At 28.4% G+C, this 26079-nt stretch overlaps 1 protein-coding gene across 5 annotated transcripts; it reads left to right on the forward strand.

Moving 5' to 3' along the window:
* Positions 1 to 1189: 1189 nt before the first annotated feature.
* LOC107453536 (nuclear exosome regulator NRDE2) lies at positions 1190 to 20121 on the forward strand. 5 transcript variants are annotated; one of them, XM_071184162.2, is made up of 8 exons: positions 1190 to 1499; positions 3693 to 3807; positions 5550 to 5631; positions 6885 to 7013; positions 9987 to 10124; positions 11962 to 12102; positions 14466 to 14537; positions 17705 to 17965. In XM_071184162.2, exons 6-8 carry the CDS (start codon positions 12040 to 12042, stop codon positions 17828 to 17830), a joined length of 261 nt encoding a protein of 86 aa, XP_071040263.2. In that variant the 5' UTR covers positions 1190 to 1499; positions 3693 to 3807; positions 5550 to 5631; positions 6885 to 7013; positions 9987 to 10124; positions 11962 to 12039; the 3' UTR covers positions 17831 to 17965. The 5 variants fall into 5 exon arrangements, with proteins under 5 accessions (XP_071040263.2, XP_087009087.1, XP_087009089.1 ...); XM_087152961.1 differs by having other exon boundaries at positions 1396 to 1596; positions 17705 to 20121; XM_087152963.1 differs by having other exon boundaries at positions 1396 to 1643; positions 17705 to 19705.
* Positions 20122 to 26079: the final 5958 nt, after the last annotated feature.

Raw genomic sequence — 26079 nt, forward strand, 5'->3', positions numbered from 1 at the left:
AACGAAAAAATATCGTTCACATGATGAAATTCTCTTTTATTCACAACTCAAGAAGTATTTATGAGATCTCTCCGGTCCCACATATCTCAAAAATAAATTCACCCACTTAATGCATAACAAAATTTAAAGTGAAAAAAAAGGATTCCAAAAAAAAATCGAACAGCAGCGGTCGCCAAAGCAGCACATGCAATGATGACGCATGCGCGCTGTTTACTGTTACTATTGAACACAGGTGAAGAGTGTAATGACGTCAAAATAAGGTGCGAACGCCATCAAACCCAAAACAACACCCTTTTTGCCAATGGGTAAAGAAAAAAAAAAACAATTTCGAGAGCATGTTTTATGCTACATTTATACAAATTTATTTTATTTCCGGGATAGCCTGGTTGGCAAACCACTGGAGTCACGTTCGGGACAGCGGGAGTTCGAATTCAGCCGGTGGAAGACTCCCCATCTAGTAAATGGTTCCCGTTAAATCTGTCTGGTCACAAAGTCTTCCATGTATCATATCAAAATGTATAAAACCTCCACTTATCAAAAAGTATCATATTCAATAATTATGTAAAATATCTACGATTCTTTTTAAGATGGTATTGATGATTGCTATGTATTAGATTATAATATTTTTTTAATACTAATTGCATCTTCATCATTAATGATCGCGATTTTATCATTTTATCATTTGCAATGTTGATCCGAGACTTTGCTGGATGATCCATTCAAGTCACTTTTTGGTCCCAGAACAGTTTACTTGAATGGTTTGATTGCTATACATCCATCGTCTACACGATAGAAAGAAAGTTGTAAATAAAAGAGCACTCATTAAAGAAGGCAGCACAAAGATACCATCCAAAGTTATACAAACGTTTGGTGGACAATACTGAACCTGTAATTCCCCTCCTTCATATTCATTTTTAGCCTTGTTGAGCACAATTGTTAAGGACTCAAGAAGCGTATTTTTAGGGATTACAGGATCAAAAGTGGACTGATCGTTAAGACTAGGACTGGGCTATAAATCGATGTATCGCGACATATCGATTTAACGCATATATCGGCAAGACGATACAGCGACTCAAGGCGATGCATCAGAAATCTGATTTAAGTCGTCGAGTAAAGACAACGAGCGCAAAACGATATAGCGATAATAACACAGGCAAGGATATAAGATAACGATATAGCGATATAAGACTCTTCTCTTACGTTCCGATGTCGCCTCGCGCTGTGGAAGACGATGTTCGTTTCGTTATATTGAAATGGCCTTGATTGGTGAGCTCTAGTGCGACGTAAATTAACAACAACAAGCCTAGCTACCTAGCCTCAACCATTAGCTCCATTAATAAAAACACAGAGCTATAAGCTGACTCAGAGAGCTCGTCTTACTTTTCTACAATCTGCATTCTACACAACAATCCGTACTTATGTGATTGTACATTTTGCTGTGTAAAAAAAATATAATGCTGATTGAAAACTTACCTGTTAAAATTCCCTGTCTATAAATCGTAATTATCAATCTTATCTTATATTTTACTGTGAGACCTAATAGCGCTAGTTATCAAATTTGTCTCCATTTGAACTTCTGCAATATGATATCCGAATGTATATATATTTTCAATCCAACTTATATGATCATGCTAATTTTATAAGTTTGTAAAGTTTTGTTTCTTTTCTCTTTTTAAAAATTTTTTTTCGCTAAACTCTGCTGTTTTTCTGGTTTTAACAGGTAACTGACCTGATTATTAGATCTGAATTTGAGTTATTATAAATTGATTTTTGATTGACACAGTAATTGATTTTTATATAAAATGTGGATATTTTAATTTTTAAAGTTAATTTTTTGAAAAAAAATTTTTTTTTCTTGATACAGATTTGCTCGTTATATTGAATAGATTTTATTTCTACCAAATATTAATAAAAGGACAAATATACCACAATGATTTATTGATTCTTTTGTTACAAATCTGAATTTTTAATTAAACCCCTTCTCAACGTCATATTTTACTAAAGTATAAAATAAAATGTTCTAAAAAGCATTTCTAAAGTGAAATATTGTTTAAATTTTTATGATTTGGGAATTACTTTTTATAACATAAATTTGAAATTCCAACTAACTCATTACAGAATTTTTTTATTCTCAAAAGAAAAAAAAATAGCAAGCATTCTGTTTCCTCTGACAGGCAAGGAAGGCAACTTTTTTGCTTCTGAAAAGAAAAATCTTTTCACAAGAAGTCTGTATTGTTCTGCGACAATGCCGCTATGATTCAGCCACAGGGGTTCATTGCTTGCAGAGAAAAGTAATTTCTTGCAAATTTTATAATGATACATGTTACTTTAAATTAGGATCTAAATATGCTTTATGTGTTTAGAATTACAGTTAAATTACCTTATTCATGTTGGCCCTGAATATGGCAATTTTTTTGTTTCTGTAGCCTGCTATTAGAAAAAGGTTGGTTGTGCATTCGTGATTTAAATTATATATTTGTTTATTTTGATTCATTGCATTGAAAAATAGTAAACTAAAATATACTTCTTTATTTTACCAATATTATGAATTTTAAAATATTATTCCGAAGTCAAGCATCACTGGCTGCGGTCAGTAAATGGGTGACCACTTTGATCAGCCTGTGTAGGGACGGAGAGTATTGTCCTCGTTAAACTGTTCTACCCTAAAATGCTTTACTTTGCATGCAGGTACCAAAGCAGGGGAGCCATTCCCTCTGCATATGATAAAAAATTAAGGTGACCGTCCCATTGTGCAGCTCTAGTGCGATATAAATAAAGTACCTACCTACTTAAAATATACAGTGTTTTCACTACAGAGCAAGACATATTTTTTTCTTTTCTCGCATTAAAAAATAATTAACGTGAGAAGTTCGCGCACTCTATTAATTTTAAAATGCTCAAATCTCTCGAATTTTGGAAAAAAATTCGTTTTTCGCCATTTTGAAAAAAACATGAAAACAGCTACGGCAAGCGTTGAGGAAAGAAATGAGTCCTTTATCAACTACTTTAAACATAGTTGTTTAAAGTTAGCTCTGTTTTTAGTTGTTAATGAATTAACAAACTCCCTCATTGACAATTTACAGCAATTTATAAAAGTTGAAGTCTGTGAAAACTATGCTAGAAGACCTAACAAGAAATATGAACATGGAAATAACTTCAACGAACTTCACTATTCTAAAACAGAAATAATTGAAAACCCTATACTGGTAGATGTAGAGGTTAGGAAAATGTAAGCACGAATGCTACAAATTTAATTAGTGATTCTGAATAGTTCAGCATCTGTGCAAGGTCACTTAGCACCCAAAACCGAATTAAAACAAAATATTGTAACAGATTGATTAATGAGAATAACTGATGAAAAAGTAGATATAGAACATTTTCCATATGATGATGCAGAAAATATTCAACGATTTAGAAATTGTAAGATGTTAAAAATGTATTGTAATTAAAGAAATATTTTTTTTTCAAGTCTACTCGTGTTTTTTTTTTTAGTTTTTAGAAATCTCACTTAACTTTTTGAAATCTCACCCTGTTTTTGAGAAGGAGTGAGAAATTCTTTCCCATTTTTTTTTCTGTATTGATAACACTGATATAAGTGCATGAGTTTAGTTTAAGACTGTTTTAAATGAATGTTACTATTAAGGAACTTTTCTCAATTATCTAATTCCTCTTATTAACTTTTAATTTTTTAGATTGCTGAAATGAATTCTGATCCTAATGAGATTCTTCCATTATTCCTTATTACCACCACAACTGCATCCAACCCTTCTCTATTCCCAGCTTATTATTCGCAAAGTCAAAATGATGGTATATTCTATTTATTGTTTGATTTAATCTAATAGAAAAATGGTTTAGGTTTGAATTTGTTGTTTGAATATTGTAATATTTGAAAAATAATTTTGCTGATATTTAAAAAAATTAATTGCTACTTTAAGTGATAGTTTGTTATACGTAAATATTAAACAAAATCATACTAATTCTAAATTTTTATTAAATTTTAAAAATTTCCCATTGGAATTCGTATCATCGAGATCAAAATTCACACAAAATTAAAAACAGAAAAAAACATTTAAAATTTTATTCAGCCTTCTTCATAATTTGATATTTTTACTATTTTTTTTTTTTTTAAAAACATTGATAATGTTTGTTCTACAGATATATCATGGGTCTGTCTAGGTTTTTCTGAAAGGTGCCTATTTTGTGAAAATTTAGACATAATTTGTGAAAATTAAAAATTATATTAAAAAATCAACACAAAAATATGGATTTATCGTTTTTACAGGATACAAAAATAAAATTTAGAAAAAAGTATTCTGTGAAATTTCCTAAAGTTTAATTTGTGAAGTTCGGTATTAAATTTGTCTTGGACAGACCCCTGTATATGCTTCTTACAGACACTTCTTGCTCGGGAATTTTTTCTATATGAAATTTGTTTTGTACACATTTTTGGCTTTTTGCCAAACTCATCCCTGATTTATTTTGATATTACTTGGGATGTTCTGCTAAATATCACAAACCCAGTATTCATGTAATAAATCATGTTTCTTGGATTTGCTGTGTGTCAATTGGATCACAGTTGGGAATGTAGTTTTTCTAAGTTAAAGAATCCTCCCGCCACAAAGTCTGAGGCCATCTGTTGCTATGGAAACAAGAATTGCTCATTTTAGGGAGGGTAGCTTCACTTTAGGACTAACCCGAGCTAAAACCACTCCAAAACAGTGACCCCCTACTTGAAATATTCATACCTCGTTACCATAGTCACCACCACAGGTCCAGACGAATGTCTGGGGAAGTTATTATTTTAGACAAACTATACAGACAAAACAGTGATGGGCATAAATTAATAAGCATAATTAAATTAAAAATGTGACTCAATTTGTTTGTTTATAGAAGCAGTTTGATTCTTATTCAACTTTTTATTTTTGCCCTACTTTTTGATTGAAATTGCATTAAACTGATTTGTGTGCATATTTTTCCCGCAGTGGGCTGATCGTAAAGTTATGGTTCTAAGTAGAACACCGAAGTCAAGCATCACGGACTGCGAGAAGTAATGGGGTGGAGGACCACTTGGTCATTGATCAGCCTGTGTAGGGACCAAGGGTTCTCTGTATCGGTCCTCGTTAAACTGTTACCGTAAAGTGCTCGACTCGGTGACGTAAACTCTTACCGTTACTAACATAAAGTGCTTGACTTATCATGCAGGTCGTCGGGCTACCAGGGCAGGGGAGTCATCCCCTCTGTAGAGGATCAAAATTGTGCTAGCATGTTTTCGAATCATCCTCAGGGATATTTCCCAGACTGTCGCCAATAGCCCATTGTGCAGCTCTAGTGCAAAGTGAAAAAAATACTAAACTTTAAATCTAGCACCAATCAGATTCCTATGCTTATTTTATTTTGGTAATTTGTATTCTACAAATCCCTTTAAAATCTTTTCATTTAAAAATCTATATTAATTGTTAGACTGGAATTAATACGTGCCCAGTCTAACTTACTTTTGATGTGAATTCCACTGTTATTAAAGTAATTTATGCATTTTATTTGCTTTAAAGACAACAGGAATGCTGATCCCAAGTAGCTAAACAACAGGAGTTATGCTCCCTCGAATAATGAAATAGTATACAGCAAACTAGAGTAAGTATAAATTCTCATATGAAATAGTATATTTAATACATTAATTTAAAAATAAAAGATATTTAACCAATGTTGATATAGAAAATATTTTTAAAATTTTATTTAGGTTGTAGTAATTTTCCGAATTGAATCACATTGATTGAATTTTTCTATAGAATTTTTTCAATGGATGTCACTTACTTTAGAAATTTTTATTTGCCTTATTATTCAAATGTTAGATTATTATTGTTTCTTAAAATACATATTCTAGAGAAATTGTTTCAAACTGGTTGATGGGCGGTTGGAGCCCAGAATTTTGTGTCTATCAAGTTTTTGTTGCAAATATAGTGTTCTTCTAGTTTTAAAATTGTAGAGGGAGCTTGTGAGCATGACTGCTGTTTCAAATTTGTGTTTATAATTCATGTTGCAAAAAAATTTATTTTGTATCCGAATTCAAGAATGGCAAATTTTTTGTCACTTTAATTCTATGTAAGAAATTATCTTACTTTAAATAAAGTTAAATGACTTAAATTAATTACCAAAATTTGGATTCAAAATCATGAAACAACAAACTAATTTTTAAAAAATTTCCATTTATTATACTTCCATTATTAGGTATTTTAAGACTTACTATGTCTGTTCTGTTATTATCAAACCTACATATCTAAAAAACTTGAATTGAATCCATCCATCCTCATTCCTTCTAAAAATTTAAATGTTTAAATTATTTTCTACGGAAAAATCATTGAAAAATTAAACTGTTTTGCTGTTACACTTGAAAAAAAAAAAAACAAAGATGGATTGAATTTGCAAAGCAAGTGTACCATTGTTGGAGAGAACATGATAATTTTTTTTTAAAGTTATAAATAATACAGTAAGAGCTGTGATGGCTTAGGGGATAGAACGTTTGCTTACCAATTATTTAAATTTAAAAAATGATCCAATTTTTAATTTAAAAAATGAAGGAAAAAAATCTCTGAGAAAGAAACTATTTAATTTACACTACATATTTTTAATGAAAAAGAAAATTAATCTTTTATTATCTGATCTTTCATTATCTGATATGTTAATAAGTTAATGAAGATTTAATTTTTATAGTTTTTATTTCTAACTCAATATCATTCATACAAATCACTTGAGCATATTATGTTGTTGTTGTTTTTTAAAGATTTTTCACCGGATTTTGTAGCATAATTAGTTTTTATTTTTAAGGTATAAAGTTTTTTATTCTTTTTCTAAATAAAATTTTGTATTTTTTTTATGACTTTTTGTAGGAAAACTGTAGATTGTGATTCTGAACATGTTAGAGCACGCAAGAAAATCAAGCATATGAAGAAGAAAAAAGCTAAACACAAAAGTGTTACTCCAAATACAACTAGTGAAACATTTGTAGTTCCAGAAAAGTATAACTAATATAAATTTCCTTTTCTTTTTAAAATACCTTAATACAGTTGTTATGTGTAAGTGTATAATTCTTTTAAAACAGCTGTAGATCAGTTCCATTCGGGAAAATATGCTTATGATTGTTAAGTTTTTACTGAAATTGTATTTTAAAACATTTCATTAGGGAATGAAATTTATCAAATTAGTGTTGAAATTTAGTGTATAAAAAATACAATTTGTTAGTCTGGGAGAGTTTTTCTCAAGCTCATGAAATACTGCAAAATACTATTTATTTTATGCAAAACAAATTTTTTATGATGATAATTGTCTTGTAATTTGTTTTGAAATTAGTGGTGTTATGTAACCAACAATAAAAAAAATTATCTTTTGTCGAATAATATCAGTAAAATCCTAGTATACGCTACAAGTTTGGTGTGATTTTTAGAAAATGTCACCACAGCTTGTCGCCAAACTATTGGTATGCTGGGCAAATGTGTACGAGGCAGTGGCACTAAAACAGCAAAAGTAAAACTCTACTGTTTAAAAAAAATGTCTAACCAAATCTACAACTACAGACTACAAACTTTATTGTCTTCTCTAACATTGCCAATGCCAACAAATCCACTGTGTAAAGTATACTAGGTTGTAATAATATTAATATAGTTGAAAATTAAATGTGATTATTAAAATTGAAAGTCCAGTCTGAAGGATCGCACTAATGGCGGACTGTATTAAAGAGTGAGTTTTTCTATCTCTCAATTTTTCGGTTTTTGAACATGATATTTTATTTTTGATGTGAAAATTAAAATGGTATTTTTCAATCTGCAGTTGGAGAATTAAAAAGTTGTGACTGTATGCTTCCCTATCAGTCGGCACCAAAGCTACTGTTTCTAAAATAAGCTGTACAAATAAAGCTAATTAAATGTTTCATACGAAATCTTTTATTCTACTTTACACCTACATTAATAAATGCAATATATCTAAAAAATTCAATAAAATATTGTCATTTGATGAAGCGGTGTATAAAGAATCAATATTTTGTGTTAAAAAGTTTCTTAATTTTATTGTTTTTGGTTAATTGTTGATTTATTACAAAATTTGTATCATCATTTGGTATAAAAATATAGGTGTCTGTAACATAATACAAACTAGTGTGTTCAATCATAAATCCTACTTCTCCATATGTGTAATGAAAAAAAATTTCTTCCCTGCAAAAATTAACTATCTATGCACATCATAATATGATTTTAAAAATTAATCATTCATTAATATAAATGGATGGTTCACTGTGTTAAAATGCATAATTTTCAATAATATTTTAAAGCTATTGAAAAAAATTTATATCTTCATTATTAATCCTCTCGTGAGTTTTGAAATATTGTGATTTTTTAATCTCTTCAATAGGCAGCAATGTAGTGGAAAGCCCCATGGCGACATTGTTGCAGAACATTACCACGTTCTTGCAGAAATATTTTTCCTTTGGGAAGTAAAACATTTTTCTTCTTTCGAAAGATTTTATATTTTCTTCTGAATTATTCAGAAGACGCCTTTCTCGCGCATCGGAGTGGAAAAAATTCTTGTGATTTTTCTATTCTCATTTGAGAATAATGAAAAATAAAGAATAATGAAATAGAACATTCGGGGTTTTTTTCTGTAAAAATTTTTGTTCAGTTTTTTCATGTAGTTATTACTACTGATTTCCACATAGCTATTAAAATCCGATATTTTTAATACGATTTTATTTATTAAAGCTACTGAATCTCGAAATGAAAACACATTTAGTACCCTCTTTTTGAAGAGTCCGATTCCCGGGATTTGGTTGTCAATCTTTTTTTTTCGGTACTTACTGCTACAGATTTCGCGATTTTTTTAAAATTTTAATTAATCTGATGATTAATTACAAAAGACGAGAATATTTCCCATAATATTAGAATAAGAAAATATTACATATTCAGTTTAAAAAATTATTTGATTCGATTTTTTTTTAAATTTATTTATTTTGAAGTTAACGCTTCTCTTACTTCAAATAAGTAACATGTATATTTGTTATTTTTAAGCATCTTGCAGAAAAATATTAGTATAAGAGAGGTGTGTCGCAGAAAGCAGGAAAAAATTCTGCCACATGGGTGAAAAGTTGTATATATTGGAATGCATTATTTTCATAATAGTAAAATCCGACTAATCATAGTATTTATGTATTTTTTATTAATTAGTTGTTTTTATGTTGTTAACTAAATTTAAGGATTTATTTATTAATTTGTGCTTACATTATTATTATAGACTTAACCTTTTCATCATTGAACATTCAAATGATTAAATCTGAATTTATTATTTAGAGACTATTAGAAGTTACTTAAGTAAGAAGACATTAATCAAAGAAACTGGACTATCCTATTTAATTTTATTTTCGTTTTTTAAAAGCCTTTGAAGGTGTTTTTTTTATTCAAGTTTTGTAAAAAGTGCTTAATTTTCTATCTTTTAAAAAGAGATTTTTTCTTTGCCGTATTGACTGTAGTTCTAAATTACAAAAAATGCAAGATTTTCACAATTTTTTCTGCCATATTTATCAGAAACTAGTTATTTTATCAAGATTATGTGAAGTTTTTGAAAATGTTTTTGAATTTTATTGACATTTCTTTAAACAATATGAGAGAAATAGTTTTTATTACGGCACAGATCCTAGTTATGAATTATTTTGCTTTGGAAAGTGATTTAAAATATTTTTGAGTTCTTAAAAAATACTTAAAAGGTGCTTATTTTTTGTTAAAGAAATCTCACTACGCACCTTGTATAACTAACTTTTATATGCTTGTTTGAATGTGTACTTGGACCAATAATGGAATTTTAAGTCCTGATGATAAATAAAAAGGTTTTTTTTCCTCCAAGTTATTCCTTGTCACTCGCTATTTAAACCACTTGCTTATTTTCTTCTTTTTATTAACTGAAATATAGTTTAGCATTATAGTAAACTTTTCTTTTCGTTACTCGTCTAGATATTTTGCCAAATTTCTGGAAAGATCCTCCACTCAAATCCAGCCACATTCTTGGATATTTCTTATAGCTTCAGAACTTACGATATTCTCTAGTTTGCAAACAAAATACCCCTGATGACTCTACTAAAGAAGACTTCGGTAAAAGTTTTAATGCATAATTTCTCTTATTTATTTAGAATATTGGGTACTTTTCTGCTTGCCAGGTACAATTGAATTCAAATATACTTTTTATTATTTATTTTTTGGGGTAGTTTGTCTGTGTGTAAAAAATAAATAAATAAAAATAATTTAAGCACCTAGCTAACGGAACTGGCCCATATTTTCTTTTTACTTGCTTTTAAATGTTTATATTCGTAAAATTGCTTTTACGTTGCATTAAGATGTAGATAACCAACACAAAGACCAGAAGGATTTGAGGTAATATTTATGAATAAAATATCATGTAAAATAAACTTGTCAATAATAAGTCACAGAACTCCCATGCTTTATCTATCTTTCTATTTAGTATTGATGCGATTTGCTGACACAAAATAATTTGTTAGTTGAATTATAGGATATTGAAAAATTATGCCTTCATCTTAGCTGCAAATTAATTTTTTTATATTTACTTATGAAATGGTATGTTACTAGAAAACGATGAAGCAACATCTTTTTGTGGCCAGGGAAGTTAAGGACCCTTAATTGTGTGATCAACAGCCTAATTGTGGCAATGTAGTCAGTATTGTACACAGGTCATCTTTACTTCCCAAACAAGCTGGTACCATTTCTTTTTTGACAAGCTGGTACCCATCAATCTGAAGGGCTTCAAGTTGCCATTAATAATTGCACCCTAGTTCTTCATAACAGTTTAATATCTTACTCACTGACAAATTGCAGCTAATTTGCAAGTATAAGCAGATATAAAATTGATAAATCAGTAATATATTGATGCATTTCATCTAATGCAAATATTAGAAGCATGATATTTTTTATTGAAGTAAATGAATAACACACCTATTTATGATCTAATCCAAGAATGAAACTAATTTACAAATTCAGAAAAAGATAAAATAAGTAAGTAACATTTAAAATAATAAATCAAAATAAAAAAACGCCTACAGCAGCTAAATACAACTTTGTTTTATTTTAATTTATAAAATCAGAAAAACAATTCTAGCAGAAAACAAAAATTATAAAAAATTTGAGATATGTGTGTTAGCAGGACAGTACATCATGAGGGGACACACTACCTGCTAACACGCACAAGAGCCTCTCTGTTGTCAGTGGTAAAACCGAGGCCCCATCATGGAAAATCAAATAAGAAAAAACAATTAGAAAAATTTATATATAAATGCAAAGAAAAATAAATGACAAACAATCACAAAGTAAGTCTTAGTAATGACTTAAAAGTACACAAAATAAGACTTGAAAGTACACAAAATAAGTTTTTTTTTAATGCGGTAAAATATGGGTTAAAAAAATTGTGGGTATAACAAGAATTTGAGAAAACCCTCCATACATCAGAAATACAATTTTTTTTCCTTAAATAAATTAATTTGCATCTTAATATTACAAAAAAAGAAATTGAAAAAAAAAAGTTGGTTATATTTCACTATAAAAAGTTTCGATATATTTATTTTTAGTACAAGCATTGTAAACTTTTTATATTTGAACTTTCTTTAAAAATGAACTTTTTATTTTATTTTGAAGATTAAAATTTTTTTTTTTGTGTGTGTGTGTTTTTTATTTATTTATTTTTTTATATATATATATACTTGTGCTATATTGTGGTCATTTAGTCTTGGGTTAATGTTTTTTTTTGTTTGTATGTTTATATTTAAATAGTGCTATATGCTATATTTTTATCATTTCTTGCTACAGATAGGTCATTTAGCTTTGGGATAATGTTTTTTTGTGTGTATGTGTGTGTTTATACTTAATTAGTGCTATATTGTGCTGTATTTTTAACATTTTTTGTTAACATTTCTTGCTACAGATAGTTCACTTAGTCTTGGGATAATGTGGAAAATCCGAGTCTTGTATAAAGAATGTAGACATCGTAGTCGAGTAAAGAATGCTGACATCGCCATTATGTTATTATATCTCTCTTTTATGGAGGTCCTACCTGAAATTTGAAGTAGGATTTCTTTTTATGTTTGTTTTCAATTAAAAATCCATGTTTTTCTTGTATCTTCTCTTTGCTCTATAATATGTACATAATGATTTAATACTCCTTTAAAAAAAATTGTGTGTTTTATTGTATCCTTCTAGTACTAGTTATTAGTAAGCATTTTTTTTTATTCTTGTTTTTAATAGTTATTTTGGACTATACCTGCACCTTTTTTTTGTAGACAGGAGGAATTATAGAGGTTAAGGCTTTACAATTTCAAGACAAATAGAATTATGGTTATAATCATAGGCGTTGTTGGTGCAATGAATGGTAGATAGTTGTCACCTTCAGTAATTCGAAATCCCAGAAAGCTCCCCCCCCCCCTAATATTTAAAATACATAAAAAAATTAAATGAATTTTCATTAGTTTAAATTTAACTTATTTAAAACAAAGTAAGGAATCAAAAAAATGTAAACATTTTGCAGGTGGAATATTTTTTTTTCAGAAGGGAAGTGTTTAAAACTTATCTAACTGAATATTTTAGTTTCATTCCCCTTAAAAATTGGACATGTGACAAGTGACAATAGGGTCATTACTGTGCACAGGCCACCTTTACTTCCCAGACAAATTAATAGTTATTGTGTTAATTTTTATTTTAATGACTCTCCCAAATTCAAATCATTTAAGATCCGGTACTCTTATATAAATATTTTTGAAGAAAAAAAATAATCATTATAGAACATATTAAGAATTTAAAATAGGAGGTATAAAAAGGCATATATTTTAATTTTAAATTAATTATTTTTTTAAATGTTTCCAATGACTTTTTGATTTACACTTGTTCATGTTTCGAAAAACATTTTAAATAAATCCCTAAAGTCATTTATGTCTATTGGATACTTGAAAATGTCGAGAATGTGCAAAGGCATTTGATCATCCACTTCTTTACAAAGAACAACAATGTCTTCGGTTTTCCTGTATTTTGATACAAAATATTATATGAAACCTAGCTGAATCTGATCAGACTTGTTATTATATGTTAATGAATTAACGGTATTCATAAATCTGATTTTAAAATTTTGAATTACACTATCTATCAACGTTTCCCCTGGCAAACACTTGAATTTTGTGTTCTTTAGCCCCTTAACAGTGACATATATTTCAGAAAAATGGGGAAAAAATTTGACGGTTTAATTCTTTTATTTATAGTACTATAAAAGTTAGAAAATGGTTTTTTATTGCAAAAATAAATTTTTAAATGCAATAATTATAGTATTTATAATTTTTACATACACATAAAAAAGTAATGGATTACATGCACATCTTATTCAATGAGAGCAAATGAAACAAAATTTTGATGCTAAATATGATATAACTAGTATAATATAATATCAAAACACAACAATATGATTTTCAATACATAAATTTTACAAATTTTTTACAGTATGGTATATCCCCAAACCCCACCCACATTTCCCTCCCTGGAATGAAGTTGTAATCCATGAAAAACTAGAACCACTATTGTCATCTGTTAGGAAAATAGTGAATTTAGCATCCTAAAGTAGAAACAAACTCAGCTTGGGCTTCACAAAATAGAAACGTTAATTTTTGTCCTGCCCGAAGTCAGTTCAGGCGACATTGGCAATGGGTTAATTGTTCTTCAAGTCAAATTTTTTGCAGTAACTGTATGTTATGTTATTCAGATGAGATATAGTACGGAAAGAAAAGGGAATTTCTTATATATTTTTGAACTGCTGCCACATTTTAAGCTTTTGTACTTGTGAATAATCATCATTCGATCTAGTAATATCTCAATATGTGTGCATTAAAATAATTTAGTTATCACATAAGTTAATTTTTACATGTTCATAGCTGCCCAACTCTACTGGATTTTTCCAGTTTCTCCTGATTTTATAAAAATTCTCCTGGTTTTTGTACATTTTAGAAAATTCCCTAAAATAGTGTAAGTTTCCTTAAAAAGTCCCTATAGAAATAGAATTTTTGTGCAGATTATCGCTTGCTTGAAATAAGTGTCACTAATGCGTAATGAAGTAAATCTCATTAACAAAATTCAGTTGACTATCTCTGAATTAAATTCCTATTACTATTCAAAAAGATGAATAAACATAATACGTAACATTTCAAGTTTATTTAATGTGAAATCATAACTGGAAAATTGTGCAGTTTTGCTATTTTGATGACTATAAAAATCCCTAAAACTCCCTATGTGTAAAATATTTTGTATATTTTGTAACAATTATCATGAAATTTATATTATTTCGTAAAATCAACTGGATTTTTTTCTTATACATGTTGGCAGCTATGCATGTTTTAAAGTTGTAATAATACTTTTCCATCAATTTATTATTCCTTGATATTTTTCTTTCAGATATCCAATAAGCAAATTGCGAAAGCCAAAAGCATTTACTACAGAGTTCTTCAAAATTGCTGTTGGTATAAGGTAGATGTTATTTTATAACTAAATTATAATTTATCAACCACATATTACTAGATTCCACATCGTATTTACACTGTGTTTTAATAATTATTTGTATATTTAAAAAAAAAGGAAGAAGTTACGGTAGTTGTTATATTTTAAAACAAAAAAGTAAAGTGAATTATTTTTAAATTGAGTTTTTGCTTCATATGACTAATGTGCAGAAATATGCATAACATATTTCCTAACATTAAAAGCCAAATTATTATCATATTACCCATTAGCAATATGGGTCTTGGTTTAGATTTGATGGCGTCCACACACTTTTCAACTGTGTTCAAGAATAATAGTAAACAGTGCCCATGCGTTGCTAAGGCGATTGCTGCTGTTTTTCTTTTCACTAGCAGGCATTTTTAATGTATTTACATCATAATAAATTAAAGTATTTCTATATTCTTTTTACTATTTACGTATAATGACTGCTTGACGATGATTTTAATATAAATATGAATGCTGAAGAAAGAAAAGTATTTTGTACAACTCATACATAGGCAGGATATGAAAATCAATCCGACAACAAACATCCGTTGAGACAGTTTTTGCAACCGATGATTTGAAATGATGTGGCGTTTAATGGAGTCAATCCAGAAAGAAAAAGCATTTGACCCATGGGTAACTAGTGATCGTAATAAGGGCGATCACAACTCTTTTGTTCATTTTTTTATCTTTTTTTTTTTACCACAACCTTGAATTGATTGCTGAATAAAATATATTTTTAGCTATTTCCTCTACATCTGCCTAACACATTATCATAGAATTCAAAAGCCGTTATATGGTTGCTGATGTTTTGATTTCATTAAAATTCTCGATTATTTCTCAGGCCTTTTTTTTCCGTCAATATATTTGAATGCGTAAGGCTAACAATAAGGAGCCTTTTCAATTAATTTAATCAATGAATAGCCAATATATGGATTCCTTAACTTTCCTTGACAAAAATTATTTTGACTTATGCATTTATTTTTCAAATTATGTGGAGCTCCAAAGAAATCTCCATTTTTATGTATATATGAATTATTAAATATTAAAATTTTGAAAAGGGCCTCAGATGCTTGCAGAGCTCACAGGGCACCTCCTTTCACCAAGAAATCAAAAATGTAAGTGTCATGTACATATTAAAATATAATTTTCTATAAGGAAATTTAAGGAATGTATTGGCTATTAATTGATAAAATTTAATGCCAAGACTCTTTTCCTTAGCCTTACGTTTTCAAATGTATTGGTGGATAAGAAAGCGTTCGAAACAATAGAGAATTTTAATGTAATCAAAACATTTAGCAACCACCTAACGGTTTTTTGAATTCTATGCTAATGTGTTAGGCAGATGTAGAGGGAATCTCTAAAATTTGATTTTATTCTGCACTCAATTCAAGGATTGTGGTATAAAAAGATTACGCATTATATTAATGATTTTTATTTATTAAAAGAGGATTAAATAAAATAATATTTTGGTTTTTAATTATTAGGAAATGTGTTATGCATATTTAAGCGTGACAATAACTTATGAAATTTCTCTAAGTCTTTCTTAAACATCTGCTTCTATTGTTCAAAACAAAAAAATAATTTATTTTTTTTTTAAGTTACAATGTTTCCTGCAGTAAAATAATTCAATTTTTCAATCTTTAAAGGGGTTGTTGCTTAGGCATTGTTATGTATTTTAAATAAATTTATTTTAATTTTACGACTTAGACCAACCTTTGAGCTTTTTTTATTTAAGAAAATATAAAAAATAATATTCATTTTTTGTCCTTTTTGGCTACCTACTTGTTTTCTATTTTAATAAAATTTATATCTTTTAAGAGATGTGACTTAACCACCTCTTTTATACTAATATTTATTTTCTGGAAATATCTATTTTGCAAACAATTTTTAAAAATCAAAATTGAACTTTTCCTTTTTTTTTTTTTAATTGAAGCTTTTTTTTAAACATTGTTTTTGTCTGTAAATATTTGCTGAAATGAAAAAAAGAATGTAAAATTCAAAAATAAGAAATTTCAACTTATCATCTACTTATTCTAATTTTTTATCAGTGATATTCATTGAATTATTATTAAAAATTCTTATGTTAATTAAATGTTTTTTCACCAAAAACAAAAGGTTATTGTGTGAAAATTGATGTATATTATTGTTTCTTTGTTTTGTTTTTCGTATTGTCTAATAACATGTATTGATCTTAGTATATTTTATCCAGAAAAATCTGTTTTACGAAATTGGCAAAGTACTGTTGATTCAAGAGTGACACTTGTATAAAGGGTAATAAAATTATTCGTAAAATCATTTTAAAATTCGAACTTTCTGTCGACTAGTTTTTTTGGGGGTAATAATCTTTTTACGTGTGTAGTGTATCTACCACTACAAAAATATAATTCCCATTCACTAGTTTATAAGACAAGTTAACTTGATTCTATGGAGGGGTACTTTGGAGGTCGGTAGTCAGGTTTGAGCAAGTCTATCTTGACAGTAACGCCGACTTCTATCTGAACACGCCTACTTTGATGGCCGATCCACATTTAACAGTTGACGTGCTAGTTGTGTCTTCGACATTATCCACCTTGCACTGTTGCTACTCAGTCTCGACTCGACTGCTAATGGCAACACGAGAGCGACCACGACCGTTAAAATACAGTTCTCACGATCAGCAAAAGTACAGTGATCTTAATACAACTCTCCCGACCTCTCACAAGTCAACTTGTGGTATCCGTTTATAGATTACTATCACGGATATAATTCTGATGACGGAGTACTGTAGTGTATGTACCACTACAAAAATATAATCCCAACTCCCTAGTATATAAGACATGTTAACTCGATTCTATGTTGGGGTACCTTTTCATAGATGAAGGGTGACATTGTCGATAACTAATCATTCCCCACACATGACCTGAGTAGTTTTTTTTTCATGCTGTTGTGAAGTGCTGCCATAATCACAAATTGCTTCAATGATATTGAAATTTGTGATATAAGAAAAAAGCTACTTTTTCTTAGGTACATGTATATAAATATTATATTTATTAAAATATATTAAAACTTAATATTTTCCACTAAATATATTTTTTTCTTGTTCTCAAATTCAAACAATATATTTTATGCAAATACTCTGACTCATAATTATAAATAAAATTACATTTTATTAGGATTTAGTTCTGGATGGAGTTCAAGATGACTTGAAACAAGCACTGAATATCATGGCTGAAAAACAAATGAGAATTCATACACCTCTAGAGGAAGTGATTTTGCTCATAGAACACTGTGTTCAGTGATGCATATTTTATTTTGGTTTTTTGTAATTTTGTAAGATTTTTTGTTAATTAAGTTCATAACATTAATAAAAAACTAATCACCAGCTATTATGCTTCTGTACATTTTAAGTATGCTAATAAATGCAGTCTAATCAATGCCTTTGAAGCTCTAAACTCAAATGATGATGCTCTGTTTCAAAACATTAAAATTTTTATCGCAAAATTTTTGAGTTAACCGCTTTCCTTAACAATTTTTTTGAAAAGAAAATGTTAAAAATCAGCATATTTTTTTTTTATTTCGTTAATAAATGCGAGGAACTAAAACAAAACATAATACACACGTTCTAAGTTGACATTTTAATTTTTTATGCGTAATAAAATATTTAATTTACCCTCAGTTTACTGTCCCAAATGATGTCGGTCGAATGAAAAAAGTTAAATATGAGTCTTTGTATAGGTTCACATCTTCAGCATCTGAAAAATCATCTGCATTACTTTCGCTCGCGAACGGCACTTTTTTTTTACTATTTTTTACGATGTAAATTCATCAACCATCGTCTGTACAACTGTCTGAAGTCCTACAAATAGCAAAACTCCCCAAGAAAATTGGCACTTTTCCAATCACAGTAGATTATTATTTTTTGTTTTGCTTCTGGCTGAATAAAAACGTGATAAAATAAAATGCATTGACGAACTCTGCACTCTGCTATACCCGAGTTTACTCAGGAAAATAAATATTTGCACTACATGCATACCACTCAGGATAGTCAGGGAAACAGTTAAAAAAAAAAGATTTTTTAGTTTATTCTAGTTAAAAAAAGTTTAATTATTAAAGTTTAGTTATTAGTTATTTAGTTCAATTTAAAATGAAGTACACAAAGCATAAAGAAAAGAAAGTCATTGCAATAATTGGGCCAGTTTAGCCTGGTTGACAAGGCGCTGGACACACATTCGCGAGATCGAGAGTTCTAATCCAGCCGACTAAAGACTTCTCGTGTAGTAAATGGTGACTAGTTCATGTTTAATCTATCGGATTACAAAGTCCTCCATAATCTCATAACAAATTATGCAGCTGGGGGTACTGAATTGGAGATTGATCTTTCGCTGGTTCAGGTCAAAATTATGATCTTTGGATGTATGAATGGGTCTGCCCTATAAACTGGGTTGGCAGAAGTGGAATTCTTGGCCATAGATGGCACCACTGGAAGTCAAGAACAATCACAACCTTAGCCTTAATAGTTGAGCCTACAACAACAACTACTGTGATGCCACAATTGGCATTACATATTTATTTCCTATCCTTTTAAATATCTTTGATTACTTAAGCTTATTTTTATTAATGGAATTAGATTTAAAATAAATCAAAGGCTTAATCTTCTTAAAACGAACACAAAATATTTATTCTTTGCTTATAGATCAATGTAACGGATACTTTTTATTTCATTACTAATGCAGACTTATTAATTCACTGTCGCCTCTAAACGAAAACAAAAATCTGTTTATAACTTTTTATTCTAATTTCTAACCGCAAAAATGTTTCTGTTGCATGGTTGTAATAATTCTCATAAATTTATTGGCGACTCGTGATCGCCAAGGTATTATTTTAAACCCAATATTGATATGCTGGTTGGCTTTGTTTTGGCTGTATTATAATTTATTAAATCGCCAATTTTGGATCTCCTACCCATGCTTCTGTGTCCGTTGGGAACAAATTACACGTACTTTTTAATTTGGCTTTTGATTAGGCAGGTTGTGGGGGATTTATCTCCCATGGCCTGTCCTTATTAATATTATTATGCAAAACTTATTCAACTGAAATTCTTATGAATGATATTTATATTTTGTAACTCGAGCTCTGCAAATATACTACTAAATAAAAGCTTTTTTATTAGTTCTGATCCGGTTCAAGTATTCTTTTCATCACCCTTCTGTTTTCATCGCAATCTTCAATTTGTCAGTATTCTTCAACTGGCCCACTATACTATACCAATACTAACTCCAACCACCTGAATATCCATCACCACTTAAATTGGCACCCTGAATAATCCTTCTCCATAACTACATTGCAAATTTTTTTTTTTTTTTTAATTTCTAAGTAGATGTGTTATGGAAATAATGAGTTTTATTATTTGACTGCAAGGAAAGATTGTGTTCATAAGAAATAATTGTTTTTTTTTTCAACTGTCACCAAAACAAGGAAGAACTTAGCATCTGTATATTCTTTGTATATATAATGTACATAAAATTGTTTATGTTTGATATAAATTATTTTTCAAAAAATGAGTTCACCAATTTAAATAAAGTTTTTCTTTTTTTGAAAGAAAAAACATGAAACTAGTTATCATTTTTGTGTAAAATTTAACTTAAGTTAAACATATTTATCTATTATAAAAAATCTGTGTTTATAGGAGGGAGTGTAGCATTTTTTAAAAGTGCTTATGTTTATTTGCATTTTTTAAAAGCCCTTAAAGATGCTTTTTTTTATTCGTTGTTCGTAAAAAGGGCTTAATTTTCTATCTTTTAAAATGAGATTTTTTTTCTTTGCTGTGTTGATTGTCGTTCTAAATTATAAAAAATACATGATTTTTCACAATTTCTCTACAATATTTATCAGAAACTAGTTATTTTATCATGTTTATGTGAAGTTTTTGGAGAAAAAATTTTTTTTTTATGTTCATAAATTTAGAACTTTAAACGATAAAATAATGTTATTCAACTTTAATATACAATTATTTTATTTTTAAGGACCAAAATTAATTTCTATTGCTGCACAGATCCTAATTTTTTTTTTTGGGGGGGGGGGAGTGATTTAAAAAAAATTTTGAGTGCTTTAAAAGTACTTAAAAGGTTCTTATTTTTTGTTGAAAAGTCTGGCTACACACCTTGTATATGCCATTTTCCTGGCATGTCCCAAACAATGTTTCCAATAATAACTAGCCTCAAAACTTTCTACAAATTTTTCAATATCTATTTTTTTTATCTCAACCGGTGTAAGCATTTCTAGAATATACGCAGCGGGTATTATTTACAAAAACTTCGTTTAAATTAATTTTTTCTGTCAAAAATTTGTTTGTCCCAAGAAAATCTGTCATTTTCCTGTCTACTTTTATTTAGTGGTTTATAACCAAAATAGATAGAGCCAGCAATCAATATCTTGTGTTAATAGATGGATTAGATGCCCTCCTATATGAACATATCTTGTTGCATGAATAAAGAACCAATTTTCTGGTTCAAAATCTATTTCAAAAACTCTTTCAAGGTGAGAAGGTTTTTGTTGTCATTTTCCCGGCCTCTTGAAACCATTAATAACATAAATTACATAGATTTATCCGAGTTATTTTAAGAAATCCTGTTGTTTTCTACAGAATATAAACGTCGTAGGCCAAAATATTTAATTAAAGAAAAGTTATATGCTATAAAATGGCGAATTTGTCATTATCCTGGCTGTCATTTTCCTGGCTTATGAATGCCAGGATATTGAAGTGTTACCAGAAATTTTTTTAACTGCTAATACTGTAAGGAGGGAAAGTAAATATTAACCTAATACCAAGTTTATGTATGATTGTAATATGCTTGGATGTAATCAAAGTTATTTATTTATTGATTGATTATTATACATAATTTTATTCTGTACATATCAGCAGCAAAAAATTTTTAATTCTTTCTACAGTGGATAAAAAGAATTCATTTAAGCAATTTATGGTCCATCTAACATAAAGGCTTAAGTTGAGTTACTTACTATTAACTTAAAATGACTGTTTTTTAAACTTCTAAGCTAAAATGTCATTTTCCTGGCATGCAAGATTCGGTGAATTTCTATTTTATTTTTTTTCCCGAGCAAATATCAATAAACTACACTGCTGTCTATAAGATAACTATCTATAGACAGCAGTGTATTATAGTCAGCTGTCTATAAGATAAGTGTAACTGAAGAAGTATACAAAAAAAATTTAGATTATTTTGACGACTTTAAATTTGAAGAAATTGTTTGGTCCGAATTGTCATATTTCATGAGAATCACCCATGTGTTTATATATATATATATATATTTTTTTTTTTTGGAAAATGGAAGTTATTTTCTGAGTTGAGTGGCATTAGAATACCTTCTTTTATGTATTCAGTTTCTTTATCATCAGAACTTTTCTTTAAATTTGTTAATCAACATAATCTATAATCAAAACTGCTTTTCACAACATGCAAAATTACGGCTTAATCCCAGTGATTTGGTGATGTTTGGGAGGATGATAAAGTTTGCAATCTATAGTTGTAGATTCAGTGGGTTATTGTTTGTTTAACAAGTATAGTTAGTGAAAAATCTGGATTTTTCACTAACCGCGATCCCGAAGTTTCTGGAAATCATTAATCACATTTATGTGTAGAAATTCTTGTATATTTTATTTAAAAATATTAGAACTAGAATTTATACTTGGCATCTCTTTCGTTTGTAAATGTTTTTGTCGGGTAGAATAATAAATTAAGTTAGAGAAAAAAGTAAACTTATACATAATCATTCATTTAAATTATGCTGCATTTATGTACATAATTTTTTTAGAATTTCATATTTTGAAAATATCACTGATTTAAATTTATAAAGACATAATTTTTTGAAATGTGTCATTAATGATTTTACTCAAGAAATTTTCAGGATTTTTTAGTTGAGCTCGCAATTACCCCTGAGAATCGATCCTTTCTCTGGTGCATATGACGACTTATTGTTAAACCATTTTCAAAATTTTATTAAATAAAAAAATTACATTTTAAAAATAATATTAAACTGTGAATATGGTTATATAATAGAAATAAGGAATTAAAACAACTTTAAAACAAGGAATTTTTAGGTAAAGAGTTATTAAAAATGCAGCAAAAGTTTTAAAAGAAATAATTAAAATAGATGTTAGACGAATTTACTTTGAACTTCATTAGCCACTTATTGTTACCATCAATTTTAAAATTTGTTTAATTTCAGTTTGTTGCAAGATTTGTTTTTATATTTTGCCCTAAAATTGCATTCTTACTTGACTTTTTTTTTTTATCCCAAAATCAAATTTCCTGACAATTTCAGGTTTCCCTAAGCTTATGGAAATACTCAAATAAAATACTTGACAGGATATTAAATATGTAGATATATATTTGAAGAAACCTTTTTTTTTTCTTGATAAGTTCTTATAGCACACATTTAGTCATTATCCCCAGAAAAGTGAAGAGTTCTTCAATTACATTAATAACAAATTATGGCTTTTAAAATAGAATTAAAATTTACTATACGTGCATAAAAATAATTTATTGTTGTGTTTGGTTTTAATGGGAAACATGCAATTTTATGAAGCAGTAGTTCCCAAAAACTATTTTGCAGAACAGTCCTGAGGATTCAGAGTGTTAGACCTAACATCAGCAGTAAATAGTTTATAGATTCACACTGAGGTGAACTAAGTTCGAATCCCAGTGATGGCTGGACAATACGAATTCTGCATCAACCTTGCACCAACCACAGTACTGATATAAAATATCCTCAGTAGTAGACGGATCATGGGTTAAGAGTTCTCAGTTGTTAGGCTAACCGTGGGAGGTTTTTCGTGGTTTTCCTCTCAAGTCTTTCACGAAAGCAAATTTCTCCCAATACTTGATTCAGGAGTTCCCTTGTCTTCTAGATTGGGTTCAAAATTACTAGGCTACGACGTTGTACATTAGTAGTCGTAAATCCAAAAAATTGGGTGTAAGGTGCAATTGTTTCAGTTTCTTCTTCTATAGCTTTTATTTGCAGCCTTTAATGATGAAAACAAATCTCATTTACAATGGACAGTTACAGCATCTCTTAAATTTTTTTAATTTTCAATCCTAACTTACTGGAAATTCTGTCCTGATACTGAATATCTAATTGGGTTTTTTCCCCCTCTAAAGTTTATTTATTAAACATGCAATCAAAAACAATCCCCTGATTTTATTTAATTGCTCTATTTTAATGCTCTTTTGGTTTTGATATCGTATGAACATCCTTTGTATATTAGTAAAAATTTTGTGAATTAAATTTATGGCTTTGAAAGTGTGTGCAAAATGGAAGAAAGATTTTTAAAACTGTTTATTTATCACTAAAATAGCTGAAGTAATATTATTCAGCCTTTCACTGCAAATCAACATTTCTTTTCTGATGAACTCAGTGGTGTTGATGTTCATCGATAATATTAATTAATTCCACTTATTAAGTTAAAATAATGCTCAATTACAGCCTAATTACTTAATTAAAATCATTTTAACCTATGTGCTAATATTAAATATTCAGGTAATGAAATTTAAATTTGCCTTTTTATTTTCGTTTTACTAGAGTTAAAGTTTTTATTTTTATATAGTCAATATTTACTAATGCAGTTTTATTTTTTTATTATGTATTAAATACACAAATTCTTTGAGTAAATAGGAATATAGCTCTAGTTAGAAATTATTTTTATTTTTAAATGTTAATTCCTCTTTCTGCTATATAGTATTTACAAAGTATGGTTATTGTTAACTTTTCTCCTTATTTCTGCAAACTTTTTGTCAAAACTTGCAAAGAAGAATTCTAAAATAGTAAAATTAATGCATTATACTTTTTTAATGAAAGAAATTAATTAAAATAGGTGGAAAAAAAATCTCAAGTTAATCATTTGGTATCGCTAAAAATCGAGCAATACTTTTAATCTAGTTCATCTGTCCATCATCATAGCTACAATCTATGTGCTTAATGAAATTTAATTTAGCCACGTATTCGATTCTAATGTGCATTCTTTATTAAACATTTAAATAGCCAGTATTGTTCTCAATAAATTTTATTCTTTATTAAACATTTAAATAGCCAGTATTGTTCTCAATAAATTTTATTCTTTAAGTAAGTGGGAATTTTGCTACATTGAAAAATTATTTTTATATATATTTATAAAATTTAATTCCTGTTTTTCTTGCGTAGAACTAAATAAATTCATATCCTTAATTTCAATACTCTAATAACATGTGATGTGGATGGAACATAAAATAATGTGGATAAAATCAACTGGAATATATTGCTTTCTTCTCTTTTTTTTTTTTTTTTTTTTGTTTAACTAAAAAATTTTTTTGAAAGAATGAATTAAAATTTATGCTGTCGTCACAATTTTTTCCAAAAGACTACTGCTATGCTGAATATAATTCCCTGCATTAAATTCAAGCCAAAATAAATACATAAAAAAATAATAACTTTTTCTACATCTTTAAAACTACTCTTTATAAAAAATTGATTCAACATTTTCTTTTCACTTAACATGGAAATAAATTTTTAAAAAAACTTTAAAATTAGGATAAAAAATGAAAGAGCAAAATTATTTTTTATCACAAGACTCTTCGCCTATCTCAGAAAGCAATGTTTATTACTATATAAGGTTTTGTAATTAACCTTATTAGCACTGACACGTTTAAGTAAATACGTATACTGTTGTAAAGTATAAATAGTGTTTACATATTTAAAACATTCGTGTACCCGCACGCACGAAAATTCCTAGGTCTAAATTGCTCTTTAAATAACATAATGCCTTTGCTTCTTTGAGCTGTAATATATTGGTACATAAACTTTTCTGAAGCTGCCCAGATAAGCATGGAATAATATAGAATCTAATTTTTTGACATAATGATCTAGATTTTAATTTGAGATATTAAAAATTGTACATATTTCAAATTCAATTTCTTTAGCTCATAAATAAGATTCCATATTTTTTCTTTATTTATCTCTTAGGCAAATCCTACTTCGCAGTTCTTCATCTTTTGCGGAAGGTTCTGATCCCCATTAACTGCGAAAAACGAGGGATCACTAATATCTTTCTGCAAGATACTTATACCTAATACTAGCAAACATATACATAACAAATATATATATATACAAAATATATGTTAAAATAACAAAAATGCTGTGTTTGCAAAAAATAAAATTCTTAATTGAACATGTAATAATTTTTTATTTTAATATTATGGGTGATATTCTCACATTTTGTTGGGAGGAAAATACACATATTATTTACTTCTTCACATTTTGTAAATAATCATCACAATAAAAAAAAATATTAAATATCATGAAACATGTAGTAGTAATTGCTGAAAAAAAGATTATCATGTAAATCGGACTCCTCAAACGCGTGTTTTGTGATTAGATTGTTGTTATAAATAATATCGGATTTAAACACTATGGAGAAATCAATAACAAAAATTCCATAGAATTATTGCCTTAAATAAATACTTAAATGCACGATTCGAATTTTCCATCTTGTTTGAAA

This window comes from Parasteatoda tepidariorum, chromosome 10 (genome assembly GCF_982258835.1).
Source record: "Parasteatoda tepidariorum strain Cologne lab strain chromosome 10, Ptep-v5.0, whole genome shotgun sequence".
Lineage (NCBI taxonomy): Eukaryota > Metazoa > Arthropoda > Arachnida > Araneae > Theridiidae > Parasteatoda > Parasteatoda tepidariorum.

Coding starts and splice junctions, on each gene's coding strand:
- LOC107453536 (XM_071184162.2), top strand. CDS start 12,040: ATGCTGACATCGCCATTATGTTATTATATCTCTCTTTTATGGAGGTCC. Junction 12,103..14,465: donor GGTCCTACCTGAAATTTGAA/GTAGGATTTCTT, acceptor TTTTTCTTTCAG/ATATCCAATAAGCAAATTGC. Junction 14,538..17,704: donor AAAATTGCTGTTGGTATAAG/GTAGATGTTATT, acceptor ACATTTTATTAG/GATTTAGTTCTGGATGGAGT.